This window comes from Ixodes scapularis, unplaced genomic scaffold, assembly GCF_016920785.2.
Source record: "Ixodes scapularis isolate PalLabHiFi unplaced genomic scaffold, ASM1692078v2 PGA_scaffold1__304_contigs__length_218370807, whole genome shotgun sequence".
In the NCBI taxonomy this organism is placed as follows: Eukaryota; Metazoa; Arthropoda; class Arachnida; order Ixodida; family Ixodidae; genus Ixodes; species Ixodes scapularis.
The window spans coordinates 128151853-128170413 of NW_024609846.1; the positions used below are offsets into that span (position 1 = coordinate 128151853).

Sequence of the window (18561 nt, forward strand, 5' to 3'; positions counted from 1 at the left end):
CACAACAATCTAACTTTGAGGTATTCCGGAAGACGTATCTCGAAAATGTCTGCGGCAAGGGCACCCTTCACTCATGAATTGATAAGCTTTAAAAGGGCAGTACTTAGAAAGCCGAACTACTAATGTACAGATAACCAAACTTTGCGTTCACAGGGCCGTTCCAGAGATTACATTTTCACCCCTTGTGTATAGCCAAAGTGAACAGCTGATAGAACACTAATATATAAAGAGAAAACAGTTTATGGTTTATCTCGACATATTTATTGCATTTCTTGGACTCAGACAGATTCAACGTCTCAGTGACTTCAGATAACAATTTTCTTCAGCGGACGAGTTTCTGAAAAGAAAAATGGACAGCCATAATAAAGCACCCGAAAGTCTCCGCTAACATACCAACGCCTTGAATGTAGCACAGAGAAGATTGTTCTCGTTTTTCATTGCATTCGAGGTTAAGTTGAACCGATAATGTACTTACACTTCTTCTTTCGGAGAAGGGTGGCGTAGTCACCATAGGTGCCGAGGCCGTAGCCGTAGTTCAGGCCGTAGCTTCCCAGGCCGTGACCATATCCATAGTGACCAACACCGTACCCGAGGGATCCAACGCCGTATCCATAGGCTGGAGCAGCATGGGCGAAGGAGGCGACAGCTGGGGCAGCGTGGTAGGTCTGGTAGGTGGCCACAGCTGGGGCATGAGCCACAGTGGCGACAGCGGGTGCATGGTAGGTCTGGTAGCTAGCCACAACTGGGGCATGGGCGACGGTTGCGACAGCTGGGGCATGGTAGGTCTGGTAGCTGGCCACAGCTGGAGCAGCGTGGACAGTGGCAACAGGAGCAGCCTGGTAGGTGGTGACCCTGGTGACCTTGGTAACAGCTGGGGCAGCGGCGTAAGTGGCGACAGGAGCAGCGGCGTAGGTGGCTACTGGGGCGGCGTGGTAGGTGGCGACAGCTGGAGCAGCGGCGTAGGTGGTAACTGGGGCAGCGTGGTAGGTGGCGACAGCTGGGGTGGCGTGGTAGGTGGCGACGGCAGGGGTGGCGTGGTAGGTGGACACGGTACGACTCACGGCAGGAGCAGCAACAGTGTAACCGGTCAGACCAGAGTAGCCAAAGCCGTTACCAAAGCCGACGGCGTGGCCATAGCCGAGGCCGTGACCGTAGCCGAGGGAACCGTAACCCAGTCCGGAGTAGCCGAGGCCGGAGAGGCCAACACCGGAGAAGCCGTCGCCAGAAAGGCCGACGCCAGAGAGGCCGACACCGTGACTAAGATCGCCGTGAAGGAGACCAGCGAACGCGCTGCTGGTCAGGGCCAGAAGAAGGCAAGCACGAAGCTGTAAGATATTAACCAAACATGATACCACATTACAACACCTAAAGCCGTATTTCTTTTATAGAAATGGAAGCCCATACGAGTAACGCCCTTCTGCGGTTAAGAAATCAGGAAATGTAAAGATCAAATCTTAAGAGGATTAGTCAGGGGAATAAATTTTTTGTGTATCTAAAAATTATTAAGTCATTGGGCTTGTCAAAGGAGAGGTTTTTAGAACACGCCAGGTTTCTTTTTAACCGGGGAAGTCATCGATTCTCAGGTACGCTAATCTTGGTATCTCTCAAAGTGGTATCAGGTTTTCTTCGATAAGCGCGTTATTGCCCTATACACTTTTTGTGAGCTTTTAGGATGCCTTCTCAGAAATATAAATACATAAATATTTACTTCAATACTAAATTGTAAAATGAAATATGTGTAGAAAACACATAACTATTAGAATTAAAATCAATAATATTGGTAAGCAATAATAACGCGATTCAACCTTAAAGACATTAATATATTTTTGCGTTTTGAAGGCCCCATGCTGGCAACCGCTTAAAAACACACCTACCGAGGAACGCCATTGCTCTTGTAAAATATCTGTCGACCTCATTACGTCACCAGCCTCAAAACGGACCAGGCTGTACTGATTTTTAGATCTGTCACTTGGCGGTGCCAACCCGTTTACAACCTATAGCCACTTGAGAATCTCAAAGAGCCGTATGTGCGTGATTCTTCCGCCTTTCCCGCGCCTGACGCTTTGCGGTGTCATCTTTCTGACACGCTGCATTACGCGATGGCGGCGACGTTGACGCGAGTTTGGCAGCGCTGCGGACATCCACTTGTGATGACACCTGTTGGGAAATGCTCAGGGGTTGTGCTCTAAGTGCTTCCGGTTCATTCCCCGTCATCCCGACGTGTTGGTACGTCACAGCCCGCTGTACTCTCAACTTAGCACAGAAATTAGTTTGTTACCAATCAGCAGCTAACTGCAGTTCGATGTCTTTAGGGCAAACTCCACTACGCTGCCTAGCCTACCGCGAATTGATGCGTGGTGATTCGATCAGATTGAGGTGTTAAAACCACGTGGTGCTGCAAATTTGCAGCTTAGCCCTAATAAATTAAAAGTTAAATTTAGACTAATAGCTTCAAAGAAAGGATCGTAGCGTAAAAGTCTTCTGGGATATGCAATCACTATCTTATACGCCACATCGCAGCATGTTATCTGACAAAACCTTTTCTTTTTGGGTTATGTTCCAATCTTTGGCTTACAGTGGCTTCGTAAACCTTCTCATGAAATCTGAAGCTCAAGCTCAATTAGCAGAAAAAAAATGCTGGTTCTGATTTTGCCAGAAAATATCAGATACCAGAAGGCAAAGAATTAAATTTTTATTTATACTTTCACATAGAGGACGCTCAGAAATCGACATCGGATTGCGCTTTCGTTTAAGCTATTTTGGTATATGCACCGAGCGGTGCCTCCCTATATGATCTGAATATTAAAATGAGTGGTATAAGATACACACACAAAAAAGAGACACAATGGCAATATTTTAATATATTCATCAACATCTACATAGGCGCTTGAAGAAAATAAATTGTAATGGAGTGCAACTGCATGAACGTTGCATTATACGAACATTAGCGTGACTCCAAAGACGAGACGCTCTCCACAAATAAGCCTGACTAGAGATTATTAGGATGAAAGCTAACTATGAATTGCATCTAATTTTTCAAACAATGTTTCTACTCATCATCACTTGTCTGCATTCCTTACCTGCTACAATACAAAGTCTTAAAAAATATGAAAATAGAAAAGTAAGCTGGTTAAAATTACTATGCACACACTGAGGAATTCAACCATAGTTTTGACATCGTCTGCTGTAAACAAAAAAAAAAAAAAACGGGACGCGTATCTCTTCTTTGTTCTATGAACCATGTTATACTTTCTGAACATATATAAATTCCTATGACATGCACCAATGGTAAGAAGGGAAAAGCATTCAATATGCTACTTTCATGCATATGCTAGTTGAATGTCAAGATAGAAGGTGATATCTCCTAGTTCTTAATGTAATTCCATCGCAAATCTTAAGCCGCAGACTTTTGCCGCTTGATAGAAGGAACAATGCACTTACTCCGGTCATGGTGAAGGATGAGAGCCTACAGAGGTCCGACTACTGAACAGAATGAGTGCAGAAGTTCCTTTTATATAATATCGCCCTAGCTGGTCGAGATCACTTGCCTCAGCCTGCAGTAAAGTTTAATAAACAAATAAAAATGACGAACGAATTTTCGCACCTTGGATAACAATGAGGCTAGACCGGGCTTGGAAGTGAACTCCCGGCCAGTTCATGCGTGTCTAAAACTAGTAGTGAAAAGATAACGTAACGTTCACTACAATAAACTGGTTTTACAAGAAATCGTTGATTCCCGAAGTCGCTTCTTATTCTTAGTATGAGGAAAATTAAGTATTACCTTGAATGTGCTTTTTTCTTCCCATCGAAAATGCAGATCCCTGTCTATTAGCGGCGAGATGTTTTGGTGGCGCCCTCCTATGGTTCCCCTTTGTGACGTCATTACCTTGCAAACAACAACTTCGATGGTGTTTGTAAATAGCATGGTGGAAGCTTGAAATCCTTGCGCTCTCGAAGGAACACTGCCAACACCGTCAAAATTAAAGTTCTTTCATTCCCTTTATTTCCGTCGATGATAAATCCCCTTTCCGACGTCATAGTCAGCGTTCGGCCAATCGTGGAAGGCCGACCACAGCGACGCTTTCGGTCGCGCACGGGGCTAATAGAAATTCGTGCATTAAAGGCGTTTTTGTCGAATTAGGTTTTATGGCTAGTGGTGCGAGTGTTTCAGAAAAAGAAATTCTACAGGAGAATTTCTATGTTTTGTGTGCGTTTCCAAAAAAAAAAACAATGTAAACTTAAAGGCCGACATTAACTTTGAGCTTTTCGCTTTTCAGCCCTTCCTCCTTTTCTACATCCCTGTCGAATCTTTAACATGACTGAGCACGGCTCCCTTAGCAGTTTAGTAGAGGAGTGTGCTAAGAGGATTACCTTCCTTTAAATAAACAGAGGTAACATTTCTGTCTTTGAGCAACACCACACCTCCATTGCTAGACAGTGGATTTCATTGCCATTTCAAAGCACACTCATATACTAGCTGCTTTCATTTGCGGAAATATCTAGACTAGTCCTCCTACCGCCTATAGTAAGGTGTCTGTGCAACGAAAGTGCTCTTAGGCGCTTTTCAATTAATTTTGCATGTTTTCTGGAACGTTCAAGGTATAGTTTTTTTCATAACTTCTTACATCCTCGGCGATGAAAGCCGCAGAAAATAACAATGGCAGACACCTTTCTGCAGTATTGTTGAACAATTAAGCAGCCAACTATTTTAGAAACCGTTACTCATTACAACAGTCTGTTCTAGGAATCTGAAATAAATCTGACTGTGTTAAAGCGAATTATTTTCGAAAACAAAAGTTTATTTCGGTGCTCGTTTCGTAGAAAATTCTATTCGATTTATTATTTTTTCGGAGCAACGGCAACCATTCTTCAGAGCTTCTTAACTTTGGAGTTCGTCATACTAGAAAAAATATGTTTCAGAAGAGTGAATAAATCTTAAATAAAAGGGCTTTTTGGGCGCGCCGACATCAAGAAAAGACTTGTTATACTTTTGTTTTTTTAAGTCGGTATAAATATCAAATTGATTACGTACCGCATGTTGCCAATACAAAGCTCCTAGCTTTCATCACAATCCCTGAGATCGAAAATGCCGCTTATGTGCCAGGAACATTATGTGACGTCTGCATAACAAGAGAAAAATATAGCAGTCCTGTGCAGTTACAGCGATAGCTGCGATGTATTATCAGAAACTAATATTATTATGTACACTTATGCATCTTGCACTTTACGTGCTGGAATCATCCAAATGTGTCATCAGAGAGTGACACACTTCTTCATATTATGCACACAGAAGCCCTGTAACGGGCGCGGCGTGAGACTCGGGTGGCGTGCGCGATGACACCACAACTGCGGCCATGTAGCGAGCACTACGTGAGACTCATATTCACAGCTGTCCTCAACGCATGCTGTTTAAAGGCGGAGTGTTAAAACCACCGTCCGATCTCTGGTCTCTAGCACACGTTAAATAAGCAACCGTGTGCCCAACAAGCATAAGTATGTTAAATATAAGTAACGATGATTCTATGCTTTATAATAAGTTTTTTTTAAATTCTTTTGAAACTTTATACTATATGGTGATCACTCATGGCAGTCAGGAATGCCGACCCTAATGAAAGAGAAGTGCGTTTCTATTTTTTCAACTTTGTCAAACAAGTATAGACTACATTAACTCAAGGTTTATTTACAAAATACAGGGTCCGATCGAGAAAAGAAAACCCTACTTTTCGGCCCGCGTAAAAAAACTACGCATCACAGAACGCTCAAACTCCGCCAGAAAGTAACCTTAGCGGTCCAAGCAAGATGCCTAAGTTTCAGGCCGATCCGATAACTTAATCAAAAGTTATAAGTGATTTTCTGAAAATTTCAATGGGAAAATGGAGCCCATTTTTGCCCGTTTTCGGTTTCTGGTGCCATAGAGCCCAATGTGTTTGAAAACTCCGTCGGCCGCCATTTTCCCACTGAAATTTTCAGAAAATCACTCATAACTTTTGATTAAGTTATTGGATTGGGCTGAAACTTTAGCACCTTGCTTTGACCGCTAGGGTTACATTCTGGCGGAGTTTGAACGTTCTGCGATGCGTAGTGTCTTTACGCAGGCCTAAAAGTAGGATTTACTTTTCTCAATCGGACCCTATATAATGTGCTGCGTGTTTTTAAGATCAGATGGAATCGCCGCGTGTTTTGCAGCAATCGCTGCACGCATTTGTTAGAATATACGCGGTTTGCGTTAAATTCTGCACAGTTAGCTGTAGAAATCCGCTTCTAACTCAGATTTTTTCAAAAATGCTTCAGAGTTCCGCAAGACCGCGTGTAGCTCAAGCCTGGCTCCTCTGGCTGTGCGCCAGTGTTCCGTTAGGCTCGTTCTTTTTTATGACCGGCACCTCTCGAATCACTTCACAACTTTCTAGGCACACCTCAAAAGACAGTGGATGGCGCTTAAAGACCTATCGACTGCCAAGTGGCAAAAAGAAAAAAAAAGAGAAGGAAACGATAGCCACGGTTGGTAGGCATGGGGCGATCGACCCCTCGTCGACATTTCAAGATGTACGGCACGTTCTGTTCTGAGTTTCTGGTAGACGTTCACCACGTTAAACATTTATTTTCAGTTTTTTGCACGATTGCTACTTTTATTCGTACTATGTAGAAATATTTTTTAATAGATTACAAAGGTACGTTTTTGAGTACTTTTAATTCAGTTACTCTATAATCATTAAGTTAAACATTTATATTATTTTTATGTTACAAATTATTAAAAATATTACCCACCCTATCGTCGTGCGCTATGAGAGTCGAACGCAAGTTATAATGCATTTTTTACCTGCAAAAAATAAGCACGACAGCGCTGTTTGAAATCTTGCTGCAGAAAGACTAAACACGTTTAGGACATTAGATACAAAATATTTCCGTATAACACCCACGTAGTCAAAAGCTTTAATATAGTTTTATCGGAGAACTTTCAAATCATTCGCACGTGTCAATTTAAACAAAAACATTACTAAAAAGCGTGTTCGAAGCCTTTATTGGTTAAGTATTGAAGGATTCCCTATTGAAAAATCTCATTTGTATAAGAAATGTTTGTGTCCTATAAACACATATAAATCATACAAGATATATAAGAACATATAAGAACCATATAATAACCGTGTAAGAGCTGTATAAGAACTAAATAAGATATATAAGGACAGATAAGAACCATATAAGAAGCTTGCGAGATGTTTCTTACAAGATTTTTATATGGTTCCTATATATCTTATATAGTTCTTGTATAGCTCTTATATGGTTCTGATATGATTCTTATATGTTCTTATATATCTTGTACGGTTGATATGTGTTAATTGGACACAAGAAATTTCTCACACAAATGGCTTTTTCACTAGGGTTGCTCATAAGCATACAAATTAATGGACATAATTTGAAGTATCTCTTGATCTTCCGGTTTTCCTGGCTTCCCAGTGCTGAGCACTTGAATAGGCGCAAACTCTGTCCGAAAACATACTTAATACAATGTCTTGGTTTACTTAAATAATGATATCTCGAATGCAACATAAGAGCCAGCCTGGGCCAAAAACGCATTCTTGTGGTACCCCGCATGTTGATACCGATTAATTGAAAACCACAAAATGCGTGTCCCCGTTTCTCAGTTGTGCTTGAAGAAAAGAAATTGCATCGTTAGTTTCGCTATGTGTAATTATTTTTATGCAGGTTCATTTTGAGGTAGACGCCCCAAATTCTCATATAAGTCTAAACAAGCCGCATCAACTTGAACTCTTTTGTTTGTAGAACAAGTACAATCGTCGAATGTTTCCAGTAATCGTGTCAGGGCCGCAAACTATGTGAAAATGCATGCTAGCTTTTATGATAGTTTTAAAAAGGAAACATAAACACTTTTGAAAACAGCGAGTTCAAAATACTTAGCGCACGGACATGTCAACAAAATTTAGTGAAATGTCGTTGCATTCTATATGTCAGCCACATTCCAAGAAAGCAACAGCTCTGGCACATAGCCAGTCCTTGGGGACGAAACGCTACTTGCCTGAAGCTGGTTAAATAGTTGGTGGCCCATTCGAGATTATGCTTAAATATACATTAGCAATCTTCTCTTTCAACAGTAATATATTTCAAGTGTAATACGGCACATGCTTCTGAAATAGGCCAACTCCCCACTTGATTTGTAAAGCAAGTCTACAATTAGCAATTACTGTGCCTAGGTTCGTGTAATATACGGCAGCATAGGACTGAAAATTGTGAAAAGGGTAAAATAACTCCTACTAAAATTAAAAATAACATCATTTTTGTCTAGGTTTCGGTGGTAAACTGGTAGTGAAGTTATGGCTGGAGGAGAAAGTTTTTTTTTTTTATATAGTTAGTCACGTTTATGCATTCTTAGAAGACAACATATATTTAACAAATCTTTAGACATTTTTTTTAGCTTTCATTTCATTTCATTTTATTACCTTAAGGGCCTCTACGTGAGGCATTACATAAGGGGGGTACATCAAATTCACAAAAATTGGGGAAAACATTGAATGAGAACAATGAGAAAGCATCATTACACAGAGATTACTCAAACAACTTAACAAGCTCCTGCGTAAAATGGTTATGGTCACATATCGTCACCAGGCTTGAGGGCATGCTATTCCATTCAGATATGCATAGAGAGAGAGGTGAGTATTTGTAGGCGTTAGTTCTAGAGAAAATGGGTTCGACTTTACATGGATGATCTAGGCGAGATGAAATATGATGAGCCGGGAAAATAAATGTTTTTGGTGACCATGGGTAGTATAGTCTGTGCATAAAAGAGAGCCGTTCGTTTTTTCTACGAGTTTCGAGTGTATGGAGAGATATGGACTGTTTTAGACAGGAAATGCTTTTTTGAGAATAATTGCGAGTAATAAAACGAGTGGCGCGATTTTGGACAGCTTCGAGTTGGTTAATGAGATACAATTGATGAGGATTCCATATGATGGACGCGTATTCCAGTTTCGTCCGAACTAACGTAGTGTATGCAAAACGTTTGACATACGGGTCTGCGAGATAAAGATGTCGTCTTAAAAATCCTAATGTTCTATTTGCTTTAGAGCAGATATAGTCAACGTGGCACTTCCATGACAAGTCTGCAGAAAGGAACACTCCTAGATATTTGAATGTGGCCACACGTTCTAGTTCACAAGATGAAATAGAGTAGGTGTAAGTGAGTTTATTTTTTGATCTGGAGAACGACATAATTTTAGATTTATCCAGATTATTCGTCATGAGCCAAGATTCACACCAGGTAGTTAATTTTTCTAGATCGTCTTGTAGAATTATGCAATCATTGATGGAAAAAAATTAGCGATAGAGCACAAGGTCGTCAGCATACAATCTCACGGTGGAAGAGAGGGAAGAAGCAATGTCGTTTATATAAATTAGGAAAAGAAGTGGGCCAAGAACTGAACCCTGAGGGACGCCGGAGATGACATTCAGTGGAGAGGAGGTGACATTATTGACAATCACAGATTGGGTGCGATGAGACAGGAAGGCCCGAATCCACGAGACAAGGTTACTACTGACGTTTAGATGGAGGAGCTTAAGTATTAATCTGTTATGGGGAACACGATCAAAAGCTTTTGAGAAGTCTATAAATATTGCATCAGTTTGTTTTAAAGAGTGCATGTTGGTATGAAGATCGTGGGTAAGTTCGAATAATTGGGTAACACAAGACAGTTTTTTGCGGAAGCCATGCTGATTAGAGAACAACAAATCGTTACTATCGAGATGTTACATTATGCTGCTAAAGTCGATGTGCTCTAAAATTTTGCATGACACACTGGTCAGTGAGATGGGCCTGTAATTTTTTAACTCATTCGGATTACCTGATTTGAAGATGGGAACTACGTTAGCATTTAGCCAATCGGACGGCAATTGGGAGAAAGCTAGGGATTGCTCGAAAATAAGGAGCAGAAATTTGGCGGAAGTATATTTCGTTATTTTTAAGAGTCTGGAGTTAATTCCGTCACAGCCAGGTGAGGAGTTCACAGGGAGTCGATCAATAACATTCGAAATTCCGTCTATGGAGAGGTAAATATCCTGCATGACCGTTGGGCTTTCGATGCTAGATAGGCAAGGTTCTGGAAAAGTTTCGCGTGTAAATATCTCACCATAATACGCGTTAAAATTGGAGGCAATTACCGCGGATGATAATGGGCTATCTTGTGGATCTACGGTAGGAAGTTTGGCGCCCCTGGGTGTAGGATTAATTATAGACCAAAACTTTTTGGGATTTTCAGTTAGTACCTTTTTTAGGTCAACATTAAAAAACATGTTTCGCTGACTGGATTACGCGTTTGCACTCTTTGGAAAACGCGTGAAAATGAAGCCAAATTTCATCAGTGTTTAACTTTACAGCCTTGCGGTATAAACGCTTTTTCTTATTTAAAATGCGCTTTATTTTCACTGAGAACCAGGGGGGAGATGAGTCTGAGGTAAGTATCTTTTTATGAATTAACTGGTTCGCGGAGCTAAGCAGTGTGTCCTTGAAAAAAGTCCAATTGACCTCGACTGAACGGTCATTGAAGGAGTTTTCGAAGTCTACGAATGCCCGGAGGAGAGCGGAATTCAGATCCTCTATATTTGCCTTAGGGTAGTCCCAAATGATTTTCGAGGTCTTCTCTTTGTCTGGTACCTTTTGTGAAAGACTGATGGCTATGAGGGCATGATCACTAATCGGCGATAGGAAATGTATGGAAGAGATATGTTCAGGATGAGTAATAAAAAACAAGTCTAATGTTGAATCGCCACGTGTTAACTGAGCAATTAGTTGATGAAGTCCAAATGCAGAAAGCAGGTGCATAAATTCTAAACACCCTAAGGGGTTACTACATGAAGGAACGACAGAACTGTCCGCCCAGTTAATGCCGGGAAAGTTGAAATCTCCTGCTAGGATAATAATGTTGTCAGGATAAGTCAAAAACACTTTTTCCAAGCTGGTGCCAAGTTCATCAACAAAATCTCTTCCAGAGTTGGGGGGGCAATAACACACTCCCAGCACAAATTTTTGAAACGATATTTTAATTTCAACCCATAGAAGTTCAAGATTAGTAGTGACTGTCACAGCAGCAGACTCTAAACCTTTAATAGCAATCAAAACGCCCCCTCCTCTGCGATGAGTACGATCTTTACGGTATATAGAAAAATCTGAATCAAGAAGCAGTTCACTTGGAACGTTACTATTCAGCCATGTCTCTGTGCCTAAAATAATCTGAGAATTGCACATGCGCACATGATCAAGTAAAATATCTTGTTTATTAAAAATGCTGCGAAAGTTTGTGAACAAAAATGAAAGTTGGTGTGCATGGGAGGCATGATCAGGTGACCTTGCGGGAGGTAGTCAAGGGCGCGTGCCGCTGACACAGTGTTTTTCAATCACACTTTCGCTCTGAACGTCGTAAACAAACACCTTATCGCCTACGTACAATTTGTCGTGCACAAGTCTGGTTCTCATCCTGTCCGCTCGAAACGTAGAGCCGTATTCCCAAAGCTTGCCACGTGCGAGGCGTATCTTCGGAGAATAGTCGTTTTCTATCCATACCTTAATGTTAAGGTTTTTTTAGCTTGGGAGCGTTTCTGAATACAGCCATCTTGTCCCGGAAGTCCAAGAGCTTTATGATGATAGGTCGATGGAAATCCTGACGCTTCTGCCCTAAGCGGTGAATACGTTCAAAAACGCCAGGCGTCACGTTTAGATTATCTGAGAGGAACGTTCTGACGGTTGTCTCTAGCTGTTCAGGGATTTCAGTGGATTCTTCCGCGATCCCTTTGATGATAATATTGTTTCGTCGTAGCCGGTTGTTAAGGTCGTCTGTGGTTGCTGATAATTCTTCAACAAGTTTTTGTTGTTCCGCAACAGGCCCAAGTTCAGCTTTCACAAATTCAAGGTCCGATTTCAGTGAGGGAATACCTTCGGTAGCCTTGGAGAGTTCAGTGACCCTACCCTCAAGCGAATCTACTCTCTGCCGAATCTGCGAAACACCTGCCTCAATCCGGTTTAATCTCAAAGTGTTATCAGTTTGGTACTCATGAGTTGATTTTGTCAGAAGATCAAGAGACTGCATGATAGCATCCAGTTTAGCAGACTCGGCACTTACTGGTCCAGGATTAAGTTCCACATCACCAGACTGCATTAAAATACACACCAGGCAAAATAAAAGCAGAGAACTGGGTCGCGGACCAACATAGCATGCTCAAATTCGCTTAGGCGTCAGCGTTGAATACATTCGAAAGATTTGCCAAACTCAGTGAACCTCCTGATCATTTGCCTGTTGACGACGCACTGGTGTGTTTTCAATAATATTTATTAGTGGTGTACAATTAGCCAACTAGCCTACGGAGTAATGTATTAATGAAAAAATTGCCGACAAACTTCTGGCTCGATAAATCGGCCAAAAGTGGGCCACGCTACGGGCTTGTCGTCGCTCCAAAAAAAGCAATATGTTGTTCCGATTTTCGCATCAGGCGGAAGAAAACAAAAGCAAGCAGTCGATATAAGCGAATGTTATCTCTGCATGTCCTAATACTTTTCGGGACCGAGAAAATAATTAGTATATTTTAAGTCATTTTGACTTGCACTCAATCTTGACTTAAAGTACTTTCTTATTCCGGGCTTGCCCTCATTTTACCTGCGTGAAAGATAACTGCCTCACTGACAACCTACTCACAGAGAATATAAATAAACTTGTCTCAAAGCTATACCATACTTGCTACTCCGTTTCCTTCTAGCGGATGCTCCTCCTTAAACAATGGTAAAAATGGCCATATAATTGCTAGACGGCGTGTCAGACCAGTATAAGCAACGTATACACGTAATTTTACGTGTCTTGCGGACGTATCTTGTGCTAGTTATGATGCTTCGTTAAACACGGTGACTGAGACGCAGCATATAGTGGCACTTTTATTAGGGGGTTTTCGTAGACCGCGTTGCCCCCTCCGCTAAGCGTTCCGCAACGAAGAAGTTCCCACTGCGCCTGCGCGCCGATAGCCTTAACTGTGGAGTTCCCGCTATCGTATCGGATTGCGGAGGGCCTTGCGGGACGGCGAAAACGATTACGAAAACTCCCTGTTCACTATAGGAGAACGCGGACTCACCCTTGCGCATACCCAGTTGCCATTCCATCCTTCAAAATAATTAAAAAAAAACATGTGGCGTTTTGTATTACTTTATCAATATCCCTACCCCAGGAAAACGGTATTACCAATGTCATAGGTAAGAAGTGAATAGTTATAGATGAAAAAAAATACATTGTGGTCTCTAAACTTCTGTGGAAAATTGTTAATTTAATCGGCGTGTGTGAGTGCTAAGGTAGGCTATACTATCGTTCCTAAAACGCGTCTTCGACTGCTGTGTTTGCCGTCCTATTCCGCGCATGCATCGACAGTGAACCCTGAAGGTGCAACAAATGACGTCACCGGAGCCGGCGTTCACATTGCGAGATGTCGCAGACCCTAGCGTTTGATTGTAAAATTTATAAGAAAAAATGTGAAAGGACGCTAGGGACGCTGTCGCCGCGGCGTCCCAGCTCGTATTTGCCTTTATTTCCATCAACTGTCTCGTTGCAGGGTTACTTGCAGCAGAACAGGCGTCTGTCACATCCCGCTCTACACCTCGGACACCTTCGGAATTGCGACGGTCAAGAGCATTACACTTTTATGACCTCCTCAGGCGGAAATCGAGAGAACGCTTCTAAGGACGAGACAATCACGCCAGTCGAAAACGCGCTACGAGCATCATAGTTTTACCGAAAAAACGAGGTATTTGGTTATACTAATCGTGCATAAAGAGAATAAATATTTCTCAATCAATCTAAGTGAATCTGAAAGTCACCTAAACTTACTTACTCCAGGACTCTAACGATACCGTGTAGTAGAAAATATGTGCAAATAATAGGTTACATTGAATTACTCGTAAGATTACCTCTTACACTCCGTAACCATTTCTGGTGCAGTGAGACTCACAACGAAAACTGAAGCTGTTAGACATACATGCCCTTTTCCATTCTGAGCTGGTGGCCGACAGTGCTCCCCCGGCAACGGGCGCTATCCCAAATATCACTCTTGAGACATGCGTGCTTCTGACAGGAACGTGAAAATGCACGAACCTTAAGAAGCCTTGTGCGCCACCCTGAGATGCTTACAGAAATGCGATATTAAAACATTATGATCAAGTGTATAGTTTGATTTCACTTCAGAATCTCAAAGCTCGTAATATTTAAACACAGTCTTTCAAAAACACGCATAACCTCTTTCATGTCTTCATCGGATAACTTGTCCGCTTGTTCGTTCCTGCAGATTGTTCACCGAATGTGGGGAAGGCCGCCGTGCACGATAAGCTCCGATATTCATTTTCACATAAAAACATTAATTACCAGAAGTAACTAACTACCGGCATTATTTGTACATACGCCAAACGCAGTAGGTTACAGTTTGGGTGCTTTCGTTAGAAAAGTTAATTCCCTTATATCTGACTTCTCTTGAGCGTTGAAGTGTTACATAATAAAGTTTAGGCCCACTTTTGATCATTTCTAGGGAAAATATTTTAACTGTGCCTTTGGCAGCTGCCGGACGTTGCAAATGCATGTTAACGTACTAGTTCATAACAGGAGCAACATACGTCAGGCAAGCAGTGGTCAGCTTTTTGAAAAGCCAGTGTAGGGTAGGCTATCATCAACCAAAATTATCGCGAAAAGTACACTGCACGTGATTTATATCAAAATATTTATTGTACTTCTTGGTGGTCAGACAGAATGAGCATCACAGCAACCTCGGGTAACATTTGGCTTCCGTGCAAGATTTCTGAAAGGAGAAAAAAAAGACAACCCCAATAAAGGAAATGACAATATATTGGCCAAGTAATGAATGTAGCACGAATATGATTGCTTTTTTGTTAGTAACATTTAACAATAAATTGTCACCGATACTGTACTTACACTTCTTCTTTCGGAGAAGGGTGGCGTAGTCGCCATAGGTGCCGAGCCCATAGCCGTAGTTCAGGCCGTAGCTTCCCAGGCCGTGACCATAGCCATAGTGGCCAACACCATAGCCGAGGGATCCAACGCCGTATCCATAGACTGGAGCAGCATGGGCGAAAGAGGCGACGGCTGGGGCAGCGTGGTAGGTCTGGTAGGTGGCCACAGCTGGGGCATGGGCGACGGTGGCGACAGCTGGAGCATGGTATGTCTCGTAGCGGGCCACAGCTGGAGCGTGGGCGACGGTGGCGACAGCTGGGGCATGGTAGGTCTGGTAGCTGGCCACAGCTGGAGCAGCGTGGACAGTGGCAACAGGAGCAGCCTGGTAGGTGGTGACCCTGGTGACAGCTGGGGCAGCGTGGTAGGTGGCGACAGCTGGAGCGGCGTGATAGGTGGCGACAGCTGGAGCGGCGTGATAGGTGGCGACGGCTGGGGCGGCGTGGTAGGTGGCGACGGCTGGGGCGGCGTGGTAGGTGGAAACGACACGGCTCACGGCAGGAGCAGCAACAGTGTAACCGGTCAGACCAGAGTAGCCAAAACCGTTGCCAAAACCGACGGCGTGGCCGTAGCCGAGGCCGTGACCGTAGCCGAGGCCGTGACCGTAGCCGAGAGAACCGTAACCCAGCCCGGAGTGGCCGACGCCTGAGAGGCCGATGCCATAGTGGCCGACGCCATGACTAAGGTCGCCATGGAGGAGACCAGCAAAAGCGCTACTGGTCAGGGCCAAAAGAAGGCAGGCACGAAGCTGTAAGGAGTAAACCAAATATTATCCTACATTATTTAAACTAATTAGCACCAAAGTGTACATTATTATAAAAGTGAAAGGCAGTGTAAGTTCTGCTGTTCTGTGTATAGGTAATTAATAAATGCATAAATAAAAAAAATAAGCAACGTAAGTTCGATAGAAATAACCGCGTTATGTTTCTTGTAACTAAGAAGTGATCGTTACTGTAGAAGTAGCAGAACACAAGATTATCTTCAGCTGCTAAAACAAGTCCGGTGTACTTTGTATTGGGGAAAGTATTCGATTTCCAGGTTTTTCATATTTTTAGCACCTCTCTAACACGCTCCAGGTTCTTCAATAAAACTTCGATTCCGCTAAACAAGTCTTATCTGCTTTCATTTCCATTCGTGTGAGGTTTTTGCTTTGACATCTCGATTTTGTAAGTCTAACGGAATATTGAACTAAACAAAAGCAGACAAACACATAACGCAACCTCAGAAATCTGTGAAATGTAATCAATGCGATTCGTAAGTTATAAATGAAGATGCAAGAGTTGCATTATACACTTATCGCTTTATTTCGGTTCTAAATTTCTTTAGCTAACAAGGGCTCGAAATGCAGCGTGAGAAAAAAAAGAGCACGTTTTGGAATATATGTCGCCCTGATGGCGCTTTTTGGTCTCAGAATGGGCATAATCCATCTTGGTCATGAGCTTTCGCACTTTGTGGCTTCAACGCGGTACAACCTAACTGCTTGAAATAGTCGAAGAGCCGTACTTGCGCGACTAAGCGCCGCGTGTTGGTAACGTCGACACAAAATCTGATCATTCTCGTTGAAGCCTCAGCTGAAGATAAAGTTGTTCTGTGAGATATGCGCGGCTAACTGCAATCTAATCTCATTATAGCGAATTCCATTACACTACCTACGGCCCAATGACATAAAAGTGCACTTCTTATGGGGTTGGGAGGCTGGAACCGTGTGGAACTTGCACAGCTGCTCCAACCGGGACCCGGACTATGTAAGAATTTCCACCAGACAAATTAAAAAAAAAGTAAGCTTTAAAAATGAAATATGCACGTTGTCAGTGATGTCATCACTAATCTTTACGAAATAGCTCGACTTAAGCCTATACATGTTGTTTATTTGAAAATGTATTCCGCAGAATGTTATTGCGATCTTATTATGTAAAATATATGCGATTATAATCCAGTGTTCAATTAAGCTCCACGTATTTTTTTTTTAAATGTTAGTTCATTACGGCTGCACAGCGATTTGGTGATCCTCCTCATCGGGTCTAAAGATCAAGTTGATTAAGTGGTAAACCTAATTCTCTCTCAGATTTTCCCATAAAACATGAGACATTCAATACCGGAACACTAAGACACGGTATCTGCTTTCGCGTACACAGCGCTCAAAAGTTATCGTCAGCTTGCAGTTTGGTTGCAGCTATTGTGGTATCTGAACAGGGAGACGCCGGCTGAGCGGCGTCTCCCTATGCAGCCTGTTCCTCCTAAATTTCACCGCCACACAACATGTCATCTCAAACCAAACGTGCAGAAGGTTCTACACACAAACCAATGTACTCAACGAGTAATTTGTCATAGGTTCGTTGCAAGTAAACAAAAGAAACGCGTCAATCATTCGTATCTCCTCAAGTATTTTTTTTACGTTTCTACAGATATGTAGATTCCTAGGATAAATATACATTGAACGGTGAGTAAGGCCTTCAATATAATACTTCCATCCCTAGGATAGTTTCATGTCAGAATAGAAGTTCATAACGCCCTGTTTCTTGGGGGACCTTAATCTTCAATTATAAGCCGCAAATTTTACCACCCGAGAGCACGAGAAAGGCACTTACTCCGGTCATGGTGAATGATGAGAGTCCACGAAGGTTTGACTGCTGAAGAGGGTCTGTCCTGAAAGCCCTTTTATACTGAACGGCTCTGGCTGATAAAATAAAGTAAAGCGCAATAAAAATAAAATAGCGAGCGACTTTTCCCACTGCGGTTAACAATGAGGTTTCGCAGCCTTGGAAGAGTACGCGCTGATAATTATTGCCTGCCTAAAACTGGCAGTTAACACAAAAAAATCGTAACACTCACTGCATTGAACTGGTTTTACAAGACATCGTTGATTCTTGGTATCACTTTTTTTAATACTAGTATGGGGAAAATTCAATTTTACCGTGTGACGTGCTTTTCGTTTCCATCGAAAATGCAAATCACACGCTATCGAGATTCGTGTATTCAAGGGAAGTTCCGTCAAGTCAGGTTCTATAGCGCTAGATGCCATTGTATATATAAAAAAAGTAGTAATTGAGAAATTCTAAATTCGGTGAACCTTCGCCTAAAATTAAATGAACTGAACCATATTTTGAAGCAACCCCAGACTGAGGAGTACGAAAGTTGACACCACGAGAGAAGAACGAGAACGTGTCAAACACAGCTGTGTTTCAGACGTTCGCCTTCTTTTTTTTTCTTTTTTTTGTGTCCCCCCCCCCCCCCCCCCACCCCTCCCCCAACTTTCGTATCCCTTAGTCTCGGGTTGCTTCAAAATATTTAGTAAACACGAGCTCACTTGCGCCCTTGCGTTCTGTTTGCTAAAAGTTGAACCAAAACCTCGATTGCTACAACACTAGATTTAATTATACTGTCACAGCACCCGCTAGATGGTTGTATTTGCACAATCTTCTGTTGCAGTCCTATTTCCTGCCATAAGGTGTCTGTAAAAGGAAAGCGCTCCTGGCGTACATTAGGCGCTTTTCAATGGGTTTGTGTTGTTTTTTCGTGAAAATATAAATATATTAATTTTTAACAATTTATGCTTCCCCTGCGCTTA

General features: G+C 42.3%; 1 protein-coding gene across 2 annotated transcripts; it reads right to left on the minus strand.

Annotated features, from left to right (window-relative positions):
• Nucleotides 1–387: 387 nt before the first annotated feature.
• Nucleotides 388–17621, minus strand: LOC115315792 (cuticle protein 16.5). Of its 2 annotated transcripts, none has more exons than XM_040221829.1 (3): nucleotides 17582–17621; nucleotides 15343–15741; nucleotides 388–860 (listed from the first exon to the last, which is right to left on the minus strand). In XM_040221829.1, exons 1-3 carry the CDS (start codon nucleotides 17588–17590, stop codon nucleotides 450–452), a joined length of 819 nt encoding a protein of 272 aa, XP_040077763.1. In that variant the 5' UTR covers nucleotides 17591–17621; the 3' UTR covers nucleotides 388–449. The 2 variants fall into 2 exon arrangements, with proteins under 2 accessions (XP_040077763.1, XP_040077764.1); XM_040221830.1 differs by lacking the exon at nucleotides 388–860 and adding an exon at nucleotides 14729–14823 and having other exon boundaries at nucleotides 14958–15741.
• Between the last annotated feature and the right edge of the window lie 940 nt (nucleotides 17622–18561).

Excerpts from the sequence above, each read along its gene's own strand:
- LOC115315792 (XM_040221829.1), bottom strand. Across the intron at positions 861-15,342 it reads CCTACCACGCTGCCCCAGCT|GTCACCAGGGTCACCACCTA; the intron begins GTCACCAGGGTC and ends GCTGTTACCAAG.